Raw genomic sequence first — 23,546 nt, forward strand, 5'->3', positions numbered from 1 at the left:
ACATAATCTAAAAATTAAATTACTAGAAAAGATTGACTTACTGCATTCAAAGTCCTTGAAAAAGAACGTGTTTGTAGTCTTCCACCATCGTTCTAATATAAATTGAACACCTTGAGTCCCGTGGTTTCTAGGTTGTATTTGATATAGATGTCGCCAAGGATACCTTCTAACTCTCACTTGAACAACAGAGGGAAGTAATTCAAAAATTGTACGTAACTCAGTCCATCCACCTCTTAGAGTTATCGAGTTAGATCGCTCCTCATGATCAGAAAGGTGATTAGAGAATACACCTTCACTGACTACTTGTCTAACATTATTAAACTCATAATTTGTATCCACAACAAAACTTACTCCCCTACCTGGGGTACTAGTACAACCTTTCGCTTTTCTGGTTCTTTTTCTTCTCTCCATATTTGTTTAAGAAAATCAAAAGATAATCGTTTAAGTTTAAAGAACATAAGTTTAAGAAAATCAGTGGTTTTGAGAAGAATAATTGAGAAGAGTTGGGAAGATAGGTGCGGTATTTATAGGCGTCAGAAACTCGAACGGTGGCGATATTGATTATAACGTCAGCGATGGAGTAAATTTCGAGCGATATTCACAATATCTCCAGCGATAAAGACTTTATCGCTGGAGATATTGTTATTTCGCTCGCTATAAAGTCAGTCGCTTATTGGTTTTCCCATAGTGGCGCAGATGGTTTGCCATGCCACCTGGTATACCAAACACCATTTTTTTTGGCATGTGCATAGGAATAGGCCTTATTAATTAATAATATGATTTCAGGTGAATTTCCTCTGTTGTGCTTAAAAGACGAACAAATCTCTCTTTTTAGTGCTTCTGGCCCCACTGGAGTATATTTCAACCAATAAAATTATCCTGTTTATTCACCCCACATATATTTCTACCGAAAACACCGCCAAGCTTATTTTACTATGTAGACTATTTGGTATCATCCACAGAGCGACTACCTAGGGTTACAAGTCTTTTGCCCCAAGCCCTATACCACTATTCTCCCGTCTTTTCCCATCTCTTTCCCGTAGCAAAACAAAACCCTAGGCTAAATCCTAAACCTAATCGCGATCCTGCCTTTGTTTAGTTTATTTTTTCGTTTGATTTATTTAACAATCAAAGGATTGATTTCACCAAAGGTGATTCGGATTATCTTTTTTTCAAATTTATTTATCAGATATTTAATATCATTCTGTGATCTCTTTTTCATCTTCTACATACTATTCTTTCTTCTGTTTTTATTACTGTTCTCTTTTTAAAGTTTTGCTAATTTCACTTTTTTTTTCTTTCGATTTTGTAGGTGTTATTTTTTAATGGAGCCTAGGAAGGACGGAAGGTAATGTTTTGTTTATTTGTCTCTCTTGCAATAGGACATTATTTTATTTTTTTTGCAAGATGCATGCAGTCCCATTTTCATTTCAATATAATAGATGATTCGTATAATAGATGTTCTTCTATAACGCTCAAATTATATGTAAAATTGAAATCATTACAAAAATTATGAAAATTAGATGATGCCTAGATTGCTCAACATCCTGATGCGTTATTTTGGTCTCTGAGTTATGCTTTGATTCCATGGTAAACAGGCTAGACAAACACTTTTGCGGCTAAATGTCTCAAAAGAATATCCATATTACTCGCCAAGGTTTGTGATCATTCCATTATATTACTTGCATGTGTAGACATTGTTGATTCAGCGGGGAGTATAACAATCTTGCTCTCATCTTTGTTCTCTAATGCATAGGAAAAACACCAGCAAAGATGAATTACACCGTATTTGATGAGGCTCGACAAAAGCTGAAGATCTTGGAAGTCTGGCAGCCGTTAGTGCGGTTTCTATAAGGTTAGTTGGCAATTGGCAACTATATTCCTATACTCAAATAATTGGATAAAATTATTTTACGTTGATGCCTTTCATTTTATAAAATACGGGTTGTTCACATGTTAAAGATTTACAAATGAGATGCCAGTTCAGTGTACAAAAGTTTGGCGAATCCTCGACAAGGTCTGTATGGGCACTCTCTTTTATCTCCACAATCCTTATCTTGCATGCCTTCTACCTATGGTAGTGTTCTTATGTGATTTTAGCAGATTTATAAAGATTAGCATTTTAAAGTCAATATACATGTCAGTAACCTCTCAAAAAATGTAGAGGTCATTTGGTTTTTGTCTAGGTGATAGTTAAATGCTACACATTTATGAATACAAGTTGAATGCAATTCTTTATCAATTGGTTTGCCTCCTGTAGTCTTTATGTCTCACTCATCATCTTGGATGCCTTATTAACTTGATATCTTATTAGTTATGAATGCTGCCCCATCAACACGAAACATGTAAATCTATTTGCAGGTCTTGCGTTACTGAGCCCTTAAGCTACACTGTAAAATTTGCAGGTCTAATCGTAATCATGGTCACTGAGGTACCTTAAAGTTAGATGTCAAGTCACTTTAAATCATGGAGCCAAAGTATGGTTCCGTTCAGAAGGCCTGAGAAAGAAGAAGGGTGTTTGTTCTCTATATAACAACTCATTTGGGTAATTAGTTTAAAAGCAGTAGTGTTCATTTCAACTTATGTATATGGGTGTTGTGTGAGGGCTCAGGTTGTAATGAAAGATGTTTCCAGTTCCTGGACTCTTTAACTAAGCATGAAACAACTGACGCCACAGATAACATATAGTCTTTAAAACTTAAACTTTTGAAACTTGATTCCGTAGCTTCTTGATTTGGCTTATTAATTGTCCATTTTTGCTTCGGTTATAAGCTTTACTTCCATTGCTTATGTATATAATCGTCCATCAGTATATATGACATAACAAATGCATAAGCACTGCAGAGACGTACACCTAGGCTCACTTTTACCCAGATGTAGACTACATTCTCGAGACTTGCATTTTTCTAATGCTCTTTAGACACCATCAACTTAAATGTTTCCTTTTCAATGGTTAATTAACAGTGGAAATCAAATCCTTACATCCATTAGTGTAATTATCTGTGATGGTGCACTTAAGCCCGTGCTTTGTTATTTTAAGTAATTGAATATTTTTTGTTACCTATTTTTTTTTGTTTCATGATTCAAACATAGTTTTCTCTACAAAATACTTAGGCCCGTGCAGAGCACGGGCGTCACACCTAGTATAGAGAATAAGTGTGGAATGAAACATTTTCTTTTTGTTTCGATAAAAGTGTCGCAACGCGTAGTAGAACATTAGGACGCGGGAAAAAGAAGTTAGTGTTTTGCCACTTCCCATGACGCATAAAAACGTGAACATCCACCGCTAGATATTCCCTGTGTCGACATGAATTTACTGTCTCCATGCTCATGTCGTGTTTCTCGAGTTCACTTTCTTCAAATTCACTGCACCCGTCCTAGCATTTGAACGTTCAGAAGTTAACCCTAGCCTAGAAGAAGAACCTTGTACCTTACTTGTCACGTGACTCTGTCTACAGATTCCCATTTTAGGGATTCGTCATCTTCTTCCTCCTTCCATTACTCTTTCAGTTCATTACTCTGTCTACAGATTCCCATCTTCGTCATTACTCTTTCCACGTGTCGATCCATAAATAACTAACTCATCTCACTTCAGTTCGTCACTCTTCTTCCAAGAGAAAAAAGAGAGATTCGAGTCTGACCAGACCACCACCTCCATGGCCATTTTCAATACTTAATTTTATTATTTTTCTCTTTTACCACCCTAGTTAGTGTTACTGTTACATCAAACAATGGCTTCACTTCGTTTATTTCAGTCTTCTAATTGTAAAAACGATAATCTTGTTCATCAATGGCGTAATAAGATTTGCACAAATATAAATTTTCACAAACGCAATAATAGAGTCTCATTCACTTCTCAAAAATATCTAGGTTTTCCAATCACTTGCAGCGTTTCATCTCTTGAAAAAAGGTAATAATAATAGCAATAATCATTCTCATTCCTTATTCCGATTCATACAAGATTAAACAGTTTTTTATTTTATAAAATTTTATAATTTTGATTTTTATTTAGAGAAGAAGAAAAGAAGATGGGGAATAATGGGAAAGTAAAGCTGGGGGTTTTGTTAAATCATCAAGTACAATTTGGTGAAAGTGTTGGGATTTTGGGCTCCTGTAAAGAATTTGGATCATGGAAGAAGAAATTACAAATGAATTGGACAGAAAAAGGTTGGGTAAGTGAGGTCGAAACTAAAGGGGGTGAATTAATTGAATTCAAATTTGTGATTGCTGGGAAAGATAAGAATAATGTGGTATGGGAAGGTGGTGATAATAGAAAATTTACTCTCCCACAAGATGGCTTCTTTCAAATGATTTGTCATTGGAACAACACTGGAGAATCTGTCAATCTATCAACACTGGATGGGACTAGTAATGATGGTGGAGCAGTAGAGACACAAAGTAGTAATGGAGTTGGAGTTGGGGAGCCTGTTAAAGAAGGAGGTGCAGCTAGTCCATTTGTAGAACAATGGCAGGGGAAGGCTGCATCATTTATGAGGTCGAATGAACATGGAAATAGGGAGGCAGATAGAGGGTGGGATACTAGTGGTCTTCAAGGGTGTGCATTAAAATTAGTGGAAGGTGATCGAAATGTGAGGAATTGGTGGAGGAAGGTATTGTTCGCTTGTTACAGTCTTATATAAGTTAATGTTCATGTAGATTTTATGCTTTTAATTCTGTGCATAACGTTTTTTTTTTTTATCAAATGTTTATGCAGCTAGACTTGGTGCGTGAATTGTTGGTTGAAAATCTCGAAAACGAGGATCGGTTGGAAGCTCTTATATATGCTTCTATCTATTTGAAGGTTAATTGCTTTTTAAGATCTATTTTTACCTGAAAGACTTTCTTGGAATTGGTTGTTCTGTGCCTTCAATGTGTCTTACAAAATCTTTTTATTGGATGTAGTGGATAAACACAGGGCAAATACCATGCTTTGAAGACGGTGGACACCATAGGCCCAACAGACATGCTGAAATTTCAAGGCTCATATTTCGTGAACTTGAAAGAATTTCGTCCAGGAAAGATGCGTCACCTCAGGTTGCTTACATTCTTTTTGATACATTTTAGATTCTATTATTTACTTAAAATTGGAAACTTTGCTATCATTTTTTGTGAACCTACTTCGTCTATTCTAAAACTCAACAAACAAATTTGTCCAAATTTAATGGTAGAACCTAACTCTTGCTCGTTCAATTTCAAGCTGGTTGCTGGTGCTTTCCGTTATTGGCATTTGTACCACAATCGTCTCCGCTATGCTCTTTCTATTGTTCCTGCATGTCGCTGGGTTTCTGCCATATAGACATTCTGTCACTAATTGTTTTCTCTCTTGTACTATTTTATTGTTGCAGGAAATACTTGTTATACGAAAGATTCATCCATGTTTGCCATCATTCAAATCGGAATTCACAGCATCGGTTCCTTTAACTCGAATTAGAGATATTGCTCACCGGAACGATATTCCTCATGATCTCAAGGTAGGATCTAACAGAATAAATGCAAGGAATGACTATAAGTTTGAGAGTTTTTGTTGATTAGTTCTCTTTTCAGCAAGAAATCAAGCACACAATACAAAACAAACTTCACCGTTGTGCTTGGCCTGAAGATCTAGTTGCTACAGAAGCAATGCTTGCCAGAATTACCAAGAATCCTGGAGAATATAATGGGGCTTTCGTGGAACAATTTAAGATATTTCATCATGAACTCAAAGACTTCTTTAATGCCGGAAGGTTAGCATGACATTTACATTAGTTTTTCTTTGGATCCTTATTTTCTACTTTGTTGGAGATGTTGGATACAAAGTATCTCACATATGTAGGTTCAAAAATGCACATGCTAGCTTTCTGCAGCTGATTACAGAAATTTTCACGCATCTAATTTTAGTAGTCGATGATCTTTTTTTATGTGTACTATTTTAGCCTCGCCGAGCAACTTGAATCGACCAGGGAATCGTTGGATGGACAGAGCTTAACGGCTCTTAATCTATTTCTGGAGTGCAAGAAGGTAAAGTTTCATGTTTAAGTTGTTAGCTCTTTACTCTATCAATTTAAGCATGTTAAGGGTCGACATGTTTCTACAAGACAGATATGTAAGGTTTTTGTATACATAGGTGCTGGCAGCCCATCATGCTGTGAAACTTACCTGAAGTTAATATATATGGAACTCCAAATTTTCTTGATCTATGGAGTCTTAATTTACTTTACATTTTAATTTCTCGCTTTCCTTTTACAGTGGACATCTTTAATATAATAGTTTAATACGTATTTTAAACACTGATAACAAAGGAGCCTGATCCTAGGATTACAATCAGACAATTTTATCAAGTTAATTTTTATTACAGAGTTTGGACAAGTTGGACGACTCGAGCAATTTCCTGAACAACGGTGGAGTTGATATATTAGTGAAGACCTTACAATCATTAATGGGTTTAAGAGCAACACTTTTAAAAGGTCTTGAAAGTGGCATCCGAAATGATGCCCCTGATACTGCAATAGCTACCCGTCAAAAGGTGGGATAGAGATAATAATAATTATTTAATATTCTAATGCAGTGGGTGTCTGGTAGAATGTTTTGGTATTAATAAAACTGAGTTTTATGCAGTGGCGCCTTTCCGAAATTGGCCTTGAGGACTACTCTTTTGTACTGTTAAGCAGGTATATGTTTGTTTTCTACCCTTTTGGACTTTGATAAAGTTAATTTTAGCTTCCCAGTGGCAAAAAAAACAGGTAAACTGCATTATTGTGGTCATCGGTAACATCAGCATAGGGATTGATAGGAACAATATTTATTGCTTAATGAACAGAAATTAGATGCTTGTTTCTGTAAGGCACAGGTTTGAGTTTGACGTGTCAGTCAACTAGCTCATCTGTGGCTAAAATATTTTGGTCTTTGTGGGTAGGTTCCTCAATGCACTTGAAGCTATAGGAGGATCTTCTAAGCTTGCAGATACTGCAGGGTTAAAGAATTGGAATGATCCATTTGATGCTCTTACTGTTGGCATTCGCCAACTGGGACTTTCAGGTTTTAAGTCAAAGGAATGTATCTGTATTGAGAATGAACTCCTTGCATGGAAACAAAAAGGTCTATCTGTAAAAGAAGGTACATTCTGGTTTTACTTGTTGTTTGCAATAGCACGTTCTTAAGCATATTTTCTAGTTGTTTCACAAATATCTCACATCAGCATCTTCTTTACTCCTCCCAATATACCCCTGTTTTCTGTGTGTATTGTTATATTCAGGTAGTGAGGATGGAAAAACTATATGGGCCTTGAGGCTCAAGGCTACTCTTGATAGATCAAGAAGGCTAACTGAAGAATATTCGGAAGCACTTCTTCGTATCTTCCCTCATAGAGTACAGGTTTGCATCTCCCTGTTTTTTCTGGAGTTTATTTGCGCAAGGCTCCTCATCCAAATTTATCTTAAGGTGTCGATGTGTACACTCAAATGTGCACAATACTTGTGCTAATTTTTTAGTTCTGATCCCCTAAGTATGATGGTTGGGTTCAGGCAATGATATCGGTTTCCAGAATTCCTATTCACACAACTCGACTAACTAGTTTTGGCTCCAGTTGGTGTCAGTTAGTCTGACACCCGTTGACACCTTCGACTTAGCATTGGATGGTCTTTTCTATCTTGATGCCCTTGCTGACCCTTGCAGGTGCTAGGGAAAGCTCTTGGGGTTCCTGAAAATAGTGTGAGGACATATACTGAGGCTGAGATTCGTGCAGGGTACTGTTGTTTTTCTTTCTTTTTGATGATAAAACTCCTCTAATTCACTACTGTATCCTGGATTTTGTTATTTAAATCTTCAACTATATCAGCAGTAATAAACTTATGACTTGCATTCTGACTTATCTGCCTGCAATTGCTATGTTTAGAGTTGTTTTGCAGGTATCAAAACTTTGCACCATTCTTTTGAAATCTGTAAGAAAGACAGTAGGATCACAAGGTTGGGACGTTCTTGTTCCTGGAGCTGCTGTTGGGACCCTTGTTCAGGTAAGTTTCAATTTTTCCCGTAAGAATAGATATGATGTTTGTAATCCAGGTGTTATTTTCTTTCAGAAAATATTGAAGTTCAATAAATAAGAAACTCTATTATTGAATTTTTCTCCGTTTATTTTGATCATGAAAAAGGTTGTCTTTGTTTAATTTATGTATAGCTTCCACGTACCTTTCATGGGAGTACTTAAGTTTCGAAAAACCTCTGCTAAATGACACACCATATTTTACTATATTATCCAGGTAGAGCGGATTGTTCCTGGGTCTTTCTCATCTTTAATAACAGGACCTGTTATTCTAGTGGTCAAAAAAGCTGATGGAGACGAGGAGGTTCTGACTCTTCTTCTTTCTACTTAGATATCCATTATATCCTCTGTCAAAAGAACTATCAGAGTTCAGCTGTAGCTGTAAACCAGTATCAATATGGATACACAAATCAATCTGATTTATCAACTTTTGCAGGTTACAGCTGCAGGGAACAACATTGTTGGGGTGGTACTCTTACAGGAATTGCCTCATGTATCACATCTTGGTGTGAGGGCCCGGCAAGTAAGTCTAATACTTCCACTCTACAGTATCGCCGGATTAAATCTTGCACTCATCATACTGTTCTCTGAGGTTTGCAGGAAAAGGTGGTTTTTGTGACTTGTGAAGATGATGACAAGATTGCTGACATCCAAAATCTTGACGGAAAATCTGTTAGGTTATTTCCTTGGCATAGCCCTTTCTGAAGGCAAATTTTGGTTCTTTATATAGAATTCCTTGTTAATTTGAGAGATGGGGAGTCTTTCAGGTTGGAAGCATCTTCTACAAGTGTTGATCTATCAGCATCAACATTGAGCAAGGGCAAAGAGGTTTGGCGTGATATCAAAATAAGTGGGGCTTCAATTCCGAAGGAATCCCTAGTAGCTAAATCTTTGTCATCGTCTGAAGTCCTAGTGTCTTCCTCAAGCCAGGTATATTTTGTTATACTTGATTTATTGGTGAATGGTTTCTATTTCTCCTTCTCATTTGATTTACTATGTACATTTGATTATCTAACCGGGAAATTGTTTGCTTCAGAATGTCGGCACTGCAGACGTTCTCGAACTCGCGGATGCGGATGCCCAAACTTCTGGTGCAAAGGCTGCTGCTTGTGGTCAGTTGGCTTCTTTGGCTGCACTTTCTGAAAAAGGTAAATATGCTTGGTGTACAAACTACAATGTACATTCTTTCCTTGCCAAAAAAATCTCCTGCATGCATTTTCTTTGCCTACAATGTTAGTTTTAAAACCTTTGGGGATCATATCTCTCTCTTTGTTGTCATTTGCTTCAAACTTCTTTTACCTGTCAGTGGTTCGTATCTGAGGTACCTATAAATGAGAAGAGTTACCTCACTAGATCCTTCGTTTATATCTCTAAATGAACCACTCCTTTTCCCTTTTCTTTTTTCTTATTGATGAGCTTGTTTGTTATGTACCCTTAAAAGGATCTATGGGTACACGAAATACCTAAGCTGACTTCATCATTAATAATGGCAGTTTACAGTGAACAAGGGGTACCTGCTTCTTTTAGTGTTCCTTTGGGAGCAGTAATACCTTTTGGTTCAATGGAGAAAGCATTAGAGGAAAGTGGATCCACTGAAGCTTTTCTGTCACTTCTAGAGCAGGCTGAAACATCCAAAATGGAAGGAGGTGAACTCGATAAAATATGTTCTCAACTTCAAGAACTGGTTTCAGATCAGAAACCCTCTGCAGAAATAATCACCAAGATAACAGAGATCTTCCCAAGCAACGCTCGCTTGATCGTGAGATCTAGTGCTAACGTTGAGGACTTAGCAGGAATGTCCGCTGCTGGATTATACGACTCCATCCCTAATGTCAGCCCTTCAAACCCTGCCGTTTTTGAGAACTCTATCAGCCGCGTTTGGGCATCTCTTTATACCAGGAGAGCAGTCCTAAGTCGTCGATCTGCTGGTGTACCACAGAAGAACGCTACAATGGCAATACTTGTACAGGAAATGCTGTCGCCAGATTTGTCCTTTGTGCTACACACGTTAAGTCCAACAGACCGTGACCCTAATGTGGTCGAAGCCGAGATTGCACCAGGGCTTGGTGAAACCCTAGCTTCAGGTACCCGTGGAACTCCATGGAGACTTTCGTCCGGAAAATTTGACGGCCAAGTACGGACTTTAGCATTTGCAAATTTCAGTGAGATGCTAGTTCTTGGTGCAGGTCCGGCAGATGGGGAGGTAATACATTTGACAGTCGATTACAGTCAAAAGCCACTAACCATTGACGGAATATTCCGTCAGCAACTTGGCCAGCGTCTCTGTTCTATAGGGTTCTTCCTTGAGCAGAAGTTTGGGTGCCCACAGGATGTAGAGGGTTGTATTGTCGGAAAGGATATCTACATTGTGCAGACACGCCCCCAGCCACTATAAACATACAGGAGGAGCTCAAAAAATCATTGTGCAGCTTTTGGTATCTTCTCTGATTTCTCTATTCCACAATAACTGAAGAATGAAGAGTATAAAAACGGTCCTCTCAATATATAGGTTATATCATAAAAACATGTACCAATTGTGAAAGTTTCATCATCAGATAATAAAGGAACACCTTTTCTACTATGTCTAGAAAGAAAGAAATGAATGGATTTTCTCTATAATATTGTGGTGCTTACTGATTGGGTCTCGAAACAAACTGCCTTGTATTGTTACTAATACTTTTCATATATTGGTATTGGTACTCCCTTCACGTAGGGAAAGGGATGAACAATCCCATCTCTAGTTCCGACAAAGTTCAAGATAGGAAAATTCCTAAGAGAGCTAGAAGAATAGTTTACATTGGGGATTATACCACGTGTATGGAACAATATGAGTCAATACGGGAGTGAAGAAAAGCAGGGGGAAAAGATTTACATGTCTGCCACGTTGTAAAAGTAGTGTTGACACGTCTGGGTATAATTTTTATGACACGAGAACAGACTTCATGCAGCAGAAAGGGATTCCCATCCATATCCACACCCGCATCGATCTGTATATAGACAGGGATCATACCAAGAGATCCAAGAGAAAGAGAGACAGAGATAAGAAAAAACAAATTGAAAGTTAGATCGGAATGGCAACGTCGAAAGTACCAGGGGAACCAACACAAACAGGAACAGCAGTTCTTGAAACGGCAACGAGTGCTATCCAAGGCTTTGGCCCTGTTAACAAAATTCACCAGCACCTCTGCGCGTAAGTAATCTATCATCCCATTATCTCTGTCCGTCTAGATCCTTCATCAAGTTTGATCTTTTTGATGTACTCGTAATTTATGTCAATAGGTTTCATTTCTATGGGTACGACATGACTAGGCAAGTTGAAGCTCACCATTTCTGCGCACATCAAAACGAAGAAATGCGTCAGTGCTTGATCTACGACAGCCCAGAACCTCATGCACGACTCATCGGTCTCGAGTACATCGTATCTGAGAATCTCTTCTTGACACTCCCAGACAACGAGAAACCACTGTGGCACTCCCACGAGTATGAAGTGAAGAGTGGTGTATTGTTCATGCCTGGTGTGCCTGGTCCTATCCAGCGTCAAGATCTTGATAAGGTTGCCAAGACGTATGGCAAGACGATCCATTTTTGGCAGGTTGACAAAGGTGATGCATTTCCTCTTGGGTTGCCTCAAATCATGATGGCCCTCACTAGAGACGGTCAGCTCCAAGACAATCTTGCTAAAGGTATATTTTTTATTTTTTTTTAACAAATGATATGTTTTTAGTTGCCCAAGATTCATTCTTGCAATTAATCACTTATTCTGTAATGACGAGAAGATGAATAATTGTTTTATGTAGATGTGGAGAGACGGTTCAATGTATCATTTGATGCTGAAAGAGAGAACAGAGCCTACATGAAGGGACCTGAGCATGGAATACATCATCTGGCGAATGGTGGAGGGAAAGGGATTAAGTCTGTGTTGAGGGAGACTGATTGCAAGCCTGTGGAATCTGTGCCCAGGGTTTTCGTCTGAAGTTTCTACTTAAGTTTTTATCGTGCTGCTGTTGCCCATAAATATGTAGCTGTAGAGTTGTTATTTCGTCTTCCAGACTAGGTAAATAGGTTTTTTTTTTCTTTTTTTGTTTTGTTTTTTTGTTTTGTTTTTTTGGTTGTGCACCTTTGTTCCACTATGTACTGTTGCTTGCGGAACTTTGAACAATATGTCCAGGATTGGTTGCGTTGGTCGATCCAAGTGTCCTAGTGATCTCTTCTAACCAACAAGGAAAGTAATCAAAGAGTACGCAAAAACAGAACAAAGAAAAGTGTTATTTAATAACTATAGTTCGTTTTCAACTCAATTCCGACATATATTTGTTTGGGCTTCTCCTGTGGGAGAAGAACAAATCACTTGAGATCTTGATGTAGATAGTAGTTCCAACATAATCCCTGTCCCGACTTGGATCGTTAGTTTCACATCTTGATGGATAAAGAAAAAATGCAATGCACCCCCGAATTATACAATACAATACTCGTCTTGGCTTAAGCAGTCATTTGGATTTGGATTAGTGGTGAAATACAGCCAAGCAAGCAACTGTCAAAGGAGACGGTAACTTACTGTCAAAGGAGACGGTAACTTCTTGATCGTAAACCCTGCTCCGCGAGAAGATCAATGCTTTGTTTGATGTTGCAAACCAAAGAGGGTATGCCATTGAAGGTTCAAAGGTCAAGAGTAGCAGGGTAAATTCCCAAACTGTGCTATGCTAAACTTGAGCCACTCTTCCAAAATGAAGTGTAATTAGGTAGGAAAAATAACAGTAACATGTAGCAGTCCGGTATTTCATTTACTAACAGCAAATTACTTGTTTATTTAAATGTCTTGGAAGGAACGTCTTGTCATAAAACAAAGCGGCATTATCCAGAGAACATTTGGCCATTAGGAGGCAAACAAAGAACACATCAGGAAGCTGAAATACAAACAACATGACCTATCTTTCAATATATGCAGATGCAAACCGCCCCTCTAAGAAGAAGACAGTTCCGGAGTGTCTGAATTCTTCCAAGTCTTTGCATAAGCTCCTCCATATCCGTCACCTTTTACTGCATCAGCAGAAGCAAGGGACTCAAGTTGAGCAAGTTCTGAGGCTTTTAGTTTCACAGATAAAGCACCGATATTCTGAGTAAGGTTTTCAATCTTAGTTGTGCCTGGAATTGGACAAACAAAGTCTCCTTGATGACCACGCCAATGCAAGGTGGGTAGTGGTGCACCCTTTCTTTAAAGCCAACTCACTTACTCTTTCAAATATATTTTTGTTTGAGATATTTTGTAAAAGGATCAAATATGAAAATATTTTGTAAAAGGATCAAATATATTTTTGTTTGAGATATTTTGTAAAAGGGTCGTATGTTTTTGATCATATTAGAATTCAGGTCCGTTGATGTGATAGGATCGTAGACTAACTTTGACGGTTTGACAAGTTCACTAAAATGCCCTTATGAAATAGTTGAATGACCATTATCCTTACCTAGTTATATACTTTCCTAAACTAAACTTTACGACCACAGTATATGGTGCTCGGGGGTGAGTGCTAATTCGAGTTCATGAAAGGAAATAATTGATGTTGCCGCTGATTCTTGGTGGTTACATTATACACCATGCTATTGTTAAAAACAAAAACACTCATCGAAAATATTAAAGAGACTATGATTGCTTTTGAAACACTCATCCATTTAAGCTGTTACTGGCGGTGACAATGGGGGCTGAATGGAGGAGATTATGATTGCTTTTGAGTTCCTGATGGCCTATTGTAGATGGGTTGTGTATGAATTGAATTTGCAGGAGTTAGAAAGCTAGAGAAGAGAACTTCTTTACGCACAGCGACACCATCAGTTTGTGGTCACTAGGTGTTCGGGAATATGCCTGAACCGGAAAAAAAAATTTGGAAAAAAGAGAGTTTCCACGGATGGAAGAAGATGGAAAAGGACGAGAAGATTAAATATTTTAGCAATATTTCACAGTCAACGCTAGTCAGCTGACGGTCAAGATATTTAGCAAAATTGAAAGGTCAACTAACAAATTCTTAATGGTCTTACGTTAGTCTACGACCCAAATGCATCAATGGCATATTCTTCGACCCAGACATTAATATGACCAAAAACATACGACCCTTTTACAAAATATATCTTTTTATTTTGCTCAAGATTCTCTGGTAGAAACCTCGGCAGGCTCTAAAATAAACGCGAAACGAGTATTAGTTACTGTTAGACTAAACGAAATCTGATACAAGATATTAAGAAATAAATACTTGTACATTGTTTTTTCTAGGAAACAACCAAATGTGCATGCTTCAGCTGTAAATAAGATATATTATGCACAGACCTTTCGGAAGTCGTTATCGGCTAGGTTGTCAACCATTTTTGCACCAGAGGCAAAAAATCCTCTTCCTGAAAGACTGTAAGGAACAATTCCAATTCCTAGTTCTCTGTGTGAACATAAGAAGAAAACTTCCATCAACAAAAATTATAAGATATCTAGCTTAAAATAAAAACTTGACTCATTAAAAGCATTAACGTATGCATCTCACCTGCAAGTAGGAACAATGTCTTTCGACCACAATGACCATTCCAGTTGAACTGCTGTTATTGGATGAACATCATGTGCTCTCCTAATAGTAGAAGCCGACGCCTCAGAGAGCCCTATGAATTTGATCTTCCCCTCTTCCACAAGTTTCTTGAGTTTTCCCCATCTTATCGTATGACATAGTAACATTACAAATCATCTCTTCATTAACAAAAATAAATCAGAGTTTCTTACATTCTCTGAATTTCAGAGAAGAGAGAGAAGAAAAAACTTAAGAACTAAAATTCAAATTAAAGTTACAATTTGACAACTAGCAAAGACGGTTATTTGAAGATTACAGCATGAGTGTTTCACACGAACTGGATTTACTATGAAGCACCCTAAGTTAATTATTCAGTACCACCATCTTTTAAATTATCAGTCTTTGCACACTCTTGTGTAGAGTCCTCTGTTGTTATACTAGACATGCCATTACCCCCCTCAAGTGTAAGGTGAGTGGAGATGAAACCTTCAACTTGGATCTTAAAAATTTAAACCTTGGACCATGGAAACCCTTTGTAAAGATGTCAGCAGTTTGATCCAATGTGGTTACATAGTAAACCTGCAAAGTTTTGAGATTGACAAGTTTTCTGACATAATTTAAATCAACCCGTAAACTCTTCATTCTGGTGTTCATGACTGGATTAGAGGCAAGAGAAATAGCACTGACATTATCACAACCAAGTCTGGGAGGTGCACTGAGATAAAAATGCAGATCTTTTAATAACTGACAAATCCAAACTGATTCTGCAGCAGCAATTGGCAAGGACCTATACTCTGATTCTGTAGAAGATCTAGAAATAGTAACTTGTTTCTTGGCTGACCAAGAAACTGGATTTGAACCAAAATAAATGCAAAACCCCCCAATAGATCTACTGTCAGTTACAGCTCCATCCTAGTCAGCATCTGAGTAACCATGAAGTGTCATGGGACCTTTTGTGAAACAAACTTCAAGATCAATAGTAACCTTAAGATATCTGACAATTCTATGAGCAGCTTCTAGAGGAAGAGAAGTTGGTTGAGACATAAATTGACAAACTTGTTGAACCGCAAATGAAATTTCAGATCTGCTCCAAGTTAAATAATGAAGATCACCAACAAGAGATCTGTAGATAGAAGGATCTGGTAATAAGGGCCCTTTAGAAGTAAGTTGAACATTTGCAGCTGCAGGAGAAGTGCAAGGCTTACAACCAACCATGTTTGTCCTTTTGAGAAGATCTTGAATATACTTAGATTGAGAAAGAAAAATACCAGTTGAACTCCTTTGTATCTCAAGACCAAGAAAATAGTGAAGAGCTCCAAGATATTTGACAGGAAAGTGAGTATTTAATTCAGAAATAAATGGAGAGATATAAGCACTATCATTGCCAGTGACCAAAATATCATCAACATAGACAAGTGCTATAGTAAGTCTTTTACCCACTTTCTGAACAAATAATGAAGTATCTGCTAAGGAAGACACAAACCCCATAGAAAGAAGAACATTTGATAATCTTGCATATCAAGCTCTAGGAGCTTGTTTCAGTCCATAAATGGATTTGTGTAACTTGCACACATAATTAGGGTGCTCTTCATCCTTAAAACCAGGTGGTTGTTCCATGTAGACGGGTTCCTCTAAGTTACCATGAAGGAACGCATTGGAGATATCAAGCTGAGAGATAGGCCAATTAAAGTTGACATCAAGAGATAAGATAAGTATGATGGTAGTAGGCTTAGACACATGGCTAAATTTCTCTACAAAGTCAATGCCATATTGCTGATGATAGCCTTGTCAACTAGCCTGGCTTTATATTTATCAATTGTCCCATCTGCCTTATATTTAATTCTAAACACCCATTTACATTCCACTAAATTTTGACCTGGAACAGGTGGTACTATCCTGCCTCCATAAGAGCTCAATGTTCATTTGATAAAGCAGTTCTCGACTGAGGAATTTTAACAGCTTGAGGAAAAAAAGTAGGAACTGGTTGAGAAGAATCAACAAGTAAAGCAGCAGACAACTTGTGTGATGTAGCTAGTAAAAGTTTTAGGCTTAAAAATTCCATGTTTACCCCTGGTGATCATATTATGAGCATTAGAGACAGAGGTAATAGTAGAAGAAGAGGAAGAAGGAGCTGAGTCTTCAGGAAAGAATGGTAAACAATATCCAAATGGTCTTGAAGAAGGAGCAATGGGAATGGAAGCAAGAGGAGAAACAACGGTTGTAGTGGGAGATGCAGATGGAAAGAAAGAGGTGTATATGGAAAAGATTGATCATTAAACAAGACATGTATGGAAATGTAAATTCTCCCTGTAGTGGGGTCTAGACATATATATCCCTTTTGATTGAGACTATAACCCAAAAAGATGCAATGCTTGCTCCTTGGTTGCAGCTTAGTGGTAGTGTATGGTTTGAGACAAGGAAAGCAAGAACAACCAAAGACTTTAAGAAAATGATAGTCTGGAGATTTATGAAGTAGAAATTCAAAAGGAGATATAAACTTGAGGGATTTAGTGGGAAGTATATTAATATAATAGTTGGCAGTATGAATGGCTTCAGCCCAATATTTAGTTGGCAGAGAGGATTGAATAAGCAGAGTTCTAGCAACATTTAGAAGATGTTTATGCTTAGTTTCAGCTACACCATTTTTCTCAGGTGTGCGGGGACAAGTGAATTCATGGAAAATACCTTTTGTGGATAAAAAGGAATGAAAAAAAGAGCGTAAAAATTCACCTCCACCATCAGTTCTAAGAACTGTGACCTTACAAGAGAGTAGGTTTTCTATTTGTGTAACAAATGTAATGAACAAAGTTTTAAAATCAGATTTATTATCCATAGTGAAAATCCAACAATATTTTGAGTAGTCATCAATTACATTGGAAAAGTAATAACAACCACTAACTGAAGCAGTATGGTAAGGACCCCAAAGGTCAATGTGCAGCAACTCCAGAGGTTGACTAACACTGTTACAAGATATTTGAAAAGGTAGTTTTTGAATTCTACCTAGCTTACAATCATTGCAGACCACAGGTTGCTTAGCAATATTAGTGATATTAGCTGACTTGCAAACATGTTGGAGAGTCTGGAAAGAAGGATGGCCCGGGCGTTTGTGAAGGAGATCACTTGTAGAAATGATGTTAGAGAATGCTGTAGGTGATGAGGCAGTGGAGATGTGGTTGTTGATGTTGTTGGTGAAATGAATTGGATACAAGCCATTTTTATGAGGCCCTTGGAAAAGAATCTTCCCTGAGGTCAGATCCTTCACATAAAAGCCATGAGAATCAAAGGTTAAGGCACAATTGTCATCAGAAGTGAATTTGTGTACAAATAACAGATTGTGAGATGAATTAGGAACTACAAGAATGTCATCTAGATGGAATGTATGATCACCAACAGTTTTAACAGAATTACCAGAAGAGGTAATAGTCATACCTTGTCCACTAGCTGTTGCAATAACTTCAGATCCATCATAAGGAAAAGAATGAGCCAGTGAAGTACCATCAGAGGTAATGTGATTATTAGATCCAAAATCAGCATACCAGTAAGACTCATCATCATGAATTGAGGCCGCAACAAGCATGGCATGAATGTTCTTTGGTGCTGCACGGCCTTGATAAGTGAAGTTCATCCTATGGGTATATTCAAATGCACTATGACCAGGTTGAATGCATATCTGACAAGGACGATCATCAGAGACAGTTGAAGTAGCAGCAGGGGGAGAAAAGTAGTTGGATCTGTGAAAGAAATTTGAAAAAACCTCTTCATCCGCGACCTCCACGATGATTATGACCTTGACCACCACGATAATAGACAGATGAAGAAGATGATGAAGATCTCATGGCTGCAAACGCTTTGGCTTCATTTTCAATCTTATCAGATGCAATAAGCTGATGGATTACTAATCCCTCACTAATAAGTAGATTATGCAACTCAGTACTGCTAACTGGTGATTACGAATGCGAATCGAAGTTTCAAACGAAGCATAATCATTGGATAAAGCTGATAGGATGATAACAACCATTTCTGTATCGGAAATTAGAGATTCGGCGGCAGATAATTCATCTTCAATCTTTTTGAGATTGGAAAGTAAAGTAAAGACTGAGTTTGTACCTTGTTTAATTGTTTGAAGACGAGTTCGAAGCTGAATCGCATGAGTAGTAGATACTTTGGAGAAGCGGCGTTCAATGTTGTTCCATAACTCATGAGGTGTAGAAGCTCCGACGACATATCAATCCAATGGCTGAATCAGATATAATTGATTGAATCCAGAGAAGGATAATAGAGTCGTCTTGTTCCCATTCGGTGTATTGAGGATTGGTAATATTGCGATTTTTATTAACTCTGGATATGAATTTTACTGGACAAGGAAATGATCCATCAAGATACTTATGAACTTGAAATTTTCGAAACAAAGGTGTGATCAAAGCTTTCCAGACAAGATAATTATCATCCTTGAGTTTGAGTGGAATGATATTGGAGATTGTATTTAAAGGTAGAGACGCAATCCTGGAAGGTTCCATGAAATCAAAGTAGAAATAGATCGAGAAAGTAATAAAGATATTGATGAAGAAACGTAACAAAGATTGAAATCAATGTAAAATAAAAAGAAATCGACTGAAGAACAACTCAGATTGAAGAAGAGATGATGTCAAAGAAATCTGTAAAACCGAAAATCGTAAAACAAAGATCGAAACAGAATGATGAAGAACAACAGGAAGCAGGATCAAAAGAAAATAAAAGAGAAGATCTCTTCACCCGAATAATACCATAGTAACATTACAAATCATCCCTTCATTAACAAATCATCTCTTCATTAACAAAAACAAATCTGAGTTTCTTACATTCTCTGATTTTCAGAGAAGAGAAAAGATAAAACTTAAGAACTAAAATTCAAATTAAAGTTACAATTTAACAACCAGCAAAGACAGCTATTTAAAGATTATAGCATGAGTGTTTCACACGAACTGGATTTACTATGAAGCACCCTGAGTTAATTACTCAGTACCACCATCTTTTGAATTATCAGTCTTTGCACACTCTTATGTAGAGTCCTCTGCTGTTATACTAGATATGCCATTATAACATACAGAATTAGTTATACGGAAAATCCAATAAAAATTTATGGGTTTTCTATTGCATTCATTTTAGAGCAATCAAAATGAAAAAACTAACTAGGTAAAAATTGTTTAAGAAAACGTACCGTAACTTCAATGGGAACTTTGGTATCAATTCTGTGTTGATAATAAAGATCAATACAATCAACTTGGAGTCTTTTCAAACTAGCTTCACAAGCAGCTCTAACATATTCTGGATTCCCATAGATTTGTGCACTCCCACTTTCAAAATTAATACCAAATTTTGTAGCTAATTCAACTTTGTCTCTCTTACCAACAAGTGCTTTACCAATTAGAACTTCATTAGTGCAAGGACCATAAATATTTGATGTATCTAAGAATGTAACACCTTTATCAATGGCACGACGGATTAGAGCTATCATATCAGAATCAAGTTTTGCAGGACCATAGGAGGCTGACATACCCATGCAACCAAGTCCTTGTTTTGATACTTCAGAACCTTGGGAACCCAGTTTCATTCTTCCTACGGTTTCGCCTTCCATTTTCCTGTCTCTCTTTTCTGTTCTTCTTCTTGTTTATTTTTCTCTGCTTTTATAGCTTTACCTACCTACTGACACACAACACGCAGCGCCGTCATCCATGACGTTGCACGAAAAAGGATTCTGGAATTTCTTATGGTAGATGCGAGAAATTGTATATATACAGACAAAGAGTTTGTTTAACAATAAACAAAAGAAAATGCTGGTCAAGTCAAGTGTTCATGCCAAGCGATTGTACTTATCGACAGATTTTTCAAGTCAGTAGCAGGCTTTTTGTTGGCAAAGGGATTTTTTTGCTCCCGCGCTAAGAGAGCGTTTTGATGTAGCAGTACCCCAGCGGCAGCACGCTAGGGAGTTAAGAGCTGTTATCAAGATTTTTAAAACGTGAATTGGCTCGATTTTCAAATTTGAATCTAGCTGTAGGTTTTGTGGTTCAATTGAACGTCTGTGTAGCTTAGGAAAGGTGCAAGGTCCGATTCCTAGAGAGTGATATTTGCGAAAAATAATTATATGAAATGAGAAATGAGTGACTCGGTTGAAGTATCGCGTGAATCGATAGGGATTCAATATGAGTCACATTTAATATTCCGATTCTTGGTCAAAAATGTTCTTCCACTCAAAGCGACTCAATTTGATTTATATGGTAGTGACTCAAACTAGTCGACTCAGAAATAAAACAACCGGTTTTCTAATCTTACCTCGTTGTTTTGAATTCAGTTTAGTCAATATCTAGTTAACTAAATCAATATCTCATATGAATGAGATCTCAGTAACTATGATAGGATTACTAATGGGGATGTGATAGGAATTGAACCAAAAGATACAATCCCCGTGGACAAAGATGGAGTCAAGGTGTGTATCAATATTGATATAAACAACCCATTAAGAAGAGGTGCCATGGCCAAAGGCCCAAAACTGATGCAGGTTACACAAGGTGGATAAAAAAAATTTTCATGAGAAGCAACCACACAATATCTGTCTTAATTGCTACATAATAAAACATAACAAAGGAGCATGTTCTGCAACAGCTGATTTCCTTACAAAAGCCCATAGCAAACCATATTATTTTGGTGTAAAGCTCAATGCTGGTAATAAGAAGACATCAGATGGAAAAGCAATTGCAGTTGTCCCAAACAACGAGAGGAAGAAAGAGACCAAAACCATTTTTCCCTCCAAAGGATGGTATTATCATTGCTCCAATGATTGGGCACTCAAGTCAGAGAGAAGAAAATACTGAATCAGCCAGACTTGGTAAAAGAATTAGGATCTCAGACCCCCAAGTTTCTGAATCTGAATACAATTTTAGAAACACTCTTGATGGGGATCAATTGGATACTCAATCTACAGAAAGGGTCATAACTGAGGAGAAACAAGCTAATAGCACAGTGATGTGATTGTAGATAGTGGTAAAAGTGGTTCGATTCTCAGACTTGCGAAGGATAAAATATAGACTTAAATTCTAAAACAAAAATAGAAAACTCAAACAAAGACGATGTTGTTATCAATATTAAAAGAACACTGAGGCTAAGATTCCACTATTTTCCAAGTTCAAAGTGATTTAAATCTAATATTTGTATTTATTCAATTTTTTCGTTTAATTTGATTCTAAGATGTTGCAACAAGTAGATTTTTAAAATAACAAGAGTAAATCAAAAGCATGGGATATCAAAAACCTAAGTCCAAGCATATACCATCAATGGACATCACAATTGTTGAATAAAAATCATTAAAACAATTCTCAAACAAGCCAAATAATCATATAAATAATTGTAATAAATAAGATAAATAGAAAATACCACTCTTTATTGGAAAAATAGCTTCCTCTATCACCTCAGCAATGGGGTTTAGCTCCTCATATCAAAAACAGGTTCAAAATATTTTTCCATTGCTCAAAAGGTGTTTTCAAAGGTGAAGAGACTCAAAGGGAGTAAAACAGTTCAATCGCAACGTTTATATGTGTTGCAGATCGACTGTTACAAGAGAAACAGAAGGAATAAGACTGCTACAACAACGATAGAAGCGAAGTGATGTAGAACAACGACAGTGTTCTGCGACAGTTGGGCGTGGGTTGATGTTCTTCGTGTTCTTCAGCAGCACCATCAGAAAAACTTTCCTGCAACTCGTGATTTTTGTCTCCTCTGGTTCTCTAAACTACCCCCAAAACTCTTCGTACTCTCTGTGACTTGAAGCCACCTTTTTATAGCCAACATGAACCCTAATACTCGATTTAATTCTCTCTTTTCTTCGGCAGAAAGTCTCGGACTTCTCCACTTTCCAAACTCTTCTCTATGCGTTTCTGAGCTGTACAGGTCATTCCAGTTCCTCTATTAGATTGATACGAATCTCAGGAAGGGTTATCTTCCCTCAAATCACCCGTAACTGCCAAATATAATCTCAACAGACCCCGAAAACTTCTTCCTCCTCTGTTTTCTTCTCGCGGCTTATCCAGCCTCAATTGGTTGAGTCCAATCAATCTACCAGCCCTGTTGTGATCCAGAAAGTCCAGACCAACAAATATCTGCAATCGAATCTGGTCGAATCCCTTGCGAAATCCAATTCCAAACCTTCACGACTGCTGCCGTTTTTCCCGCCGAATTCCGATTCGAATTGTGAAGAAGAAGAGGCTCCCCCTATCCAGAGTAGGGGTGCCTTTAGCAGCTTCCTTGGGGTGTCCTTAGGGTGCCCCTTATCCATGCTGAGAGTCCGAATAACAAGTGTCCACCGGGCGCTTTTAGAAAACTTTTCGAGCCGATCTTTCCAAAAATATTATTGGCCAAAAATACCTACACACACATAAAACACCATAATAAGTACAAAAATGAGAACTATCAATATATAGAATCGAGACAAATTAGACACAAAAATGTGTCTATCAAATACCCCCAAACTTATTATTTGCTAGTCCTCGAGCAAAACTGAAATAGAAAATAAAATCCTAACTCACTGTCGCAGGCATCGTCGATTGCATTTAGCGTATGCAATAAGTCTTTAAACCCCTAAGTGTCCCTAGTGGCCGAGTTGTAGTCTCCGGAGGGTTTACCAGAGATATACCCACAAAACCTTTATACTCCAGACCCTAGCTATCTACGCAGAACCTTGGAAAGCACTAAAGAATCTCCTTGGTTGGCATACTTATTACCTACAGGAGGAAGTACCCGGATGCGAAATTCCAATTGATGTACACGAGTTTGCACTCAAGCATACTAAAATTCATATAAAGTGACAGATCTCTACTCAGATAGTTGCACTATGGACATCAATATTCGGAGTCAAACCAATCACATGGATAGATTAAGAGATGGATATAGAAAAACGTAGATGGTTTTGATGTTTACTAAGTGAACGGCGTTTCCCATATCTGTCTGAAGGCCTCCGCCAA

The 23,546-nt window shown here is 37.6% G+C and overlaps 2 protein-coding genes, 1 long non-coding RNA gene and 1 pseudogene across 3 annotated transcripts; 3 read left to right on the top strand and 1 right to left on the bottom strand.

Moving 5' to 3' along the window:
* Nucleotides 1–959: 959 nt before the first annotated feature.
* On the top strand, nucleotides 960–2,771 carry LOC113334987. The gene is made up of 5 exons (XR_003353087.1): nucleotides 960–1,151; nucleotides 1,313–1,348; nucleotides 1,599–1,657; nucleotides 1,757–1,855; nucleotides 2,406–2,771. It is a non-coding gene; the product is annotated as an uncharacterized LOC113334987 (long non-coding RNA).
* A 632-nt stretch (nucleotides 2,772–3,403) lies between these two features.
* Nucleotides 3,404–10,650, top strand: LOC113334380 (phosphoglucan, water dikinase, chloroplastic-like). Its single transcript, XM_026580645.1, has 19 exons — nucleotides 3,404–3,910; nucleotides 4,013–4,610; nucleotides 4,715–4,801; nucleotides 4,903–5,034; nucleotides 5,346–5,471; nucleotides 5,545–5,723; nucleotides 5,913–5,997; nucleotides 6,335–6,502; nucleotides 6,595–6,647; nucleotides 6,893–7,092; nucleotides 7,232–7,350; nucleotides 7,651–7,721; nucleotides 7,871–7,988; nucleotides 8,235–8,321; nucleotides 8,454–8,540; nucleotides 8,618–8,694; nucleotides 8,785–8,947; nucleotides 9,054–9,165; nucleotides 9,511–10,650. The coding sequence occupies exons 1-19, from the start codon at nucleotides 3,732–3,734 to the stop codon at nucleotides 10,410–10,412; spliced, it is 3,543 nt and encodes a 1,180-aa protein (XP_026436430.1). The 5' UTR covers nucleotides 3,404–3,731; the 3' UTR covers nucleotides 10,413–10,650.
* Nucleotides 10,651–10,758: 108 nt separating this feature from the next.
* LOC113334381 (oil body-associated protein 1A-like) lies at nucleotides 10,759–12,021 on the top strand. Its single transcript, XM_026580646.1, has 3 exons — nucleotides 10,759–11,207; nucleotides 11,297–11,700; nucleotides 11,815–12,021. The coding sequence occupies exons 1-3, from the start codon at nucleotides 11,089–11,091 to the stop codon at nucleotides 11,988–11,990; spliced, it is 699 nt and encodes a 232-aa protein (XP_026436431.1). The 5' UTR covers nucleotides 10,759–11,088; the 3' UTR covers nucleotides 11,991–12,021.
* A 956-nt stretch (nucleotides 12,022–12,977) lies between these two features.
* LOC113334548 lies at nucleotides 12,978–20,171 on the bottom strand (annotated as a pseudogene).
* Between the last annotated feature and the right edge of the window lie 3,375 nt (nucleotides 20,172–23,546).

Source organism: Papaver somniferum, unplaced genomic scaffold (assembly GCF_003573695.1).
Source record: "Papaver somniferum cultivar HN1 unplaced genomic scaffold, ASM357369v1 unplaced-scaffold_137, whole genome shotgun sequence".
NCBI classification, from domain to species: Eukaryota; Viridiplantae; Streptophyta; class Magnoliopsida; order Ranunculales; family Papaveraceae; genus Papaver; species Papaver somniferum.

What these genes read in the sequence shown, in the direction of transcription:
- LOC113334380 (XM_026580645.1), top strand. Translation starts at nt 3,732, where the DNA reads ATGGCTTCACTTCGTTTATTTCAGTCTTCTAATTGTAAAAACGATAAT. An exon ending in GTTTCATCTCTTGAAAAAAG is followed by an intron (nt 3,911 to 4,012) that starts GTAATAATAATA and finishes ATTTTTATTTAG; the next exon opens with AGAAGAAGAAAAGAAGATGG. An exon ending in CTGTTGGGACCCTTGTTCAG is followed by an intron (nt 7,989 to 8,234) that starts GTAAGTTTCAAT and finishes TATATTATCCAG; the next exon opens with GTAGAGCGGATTGTTCCTGG.
- LOC113334381 (XM_026580646.1), top strand. Translation starts at nt 11,089, where the DNA reads ATGGCAACGTCGAAAGTACCAGGGGAACCAACACAAACAGGAACAGCA. An exon ending in ATTCACCAGCACCTCTGCGC is followed by an intron (nt 11,208 to 11,296) that starts GTAAGTAATCTA and finishes TTATGTCAATAG; the next exon opens with GTTTCATTTCTATGGGTACG. An exon ending in CCAAGACAATCTTGCTAAAG is followed by an intron (nt 11,701 to 11,814) that starts GTATATTTTTTA and finishes TGTTTTATGTAG; the next exon opens with ATGTGGAGAGACGGTTCAAT.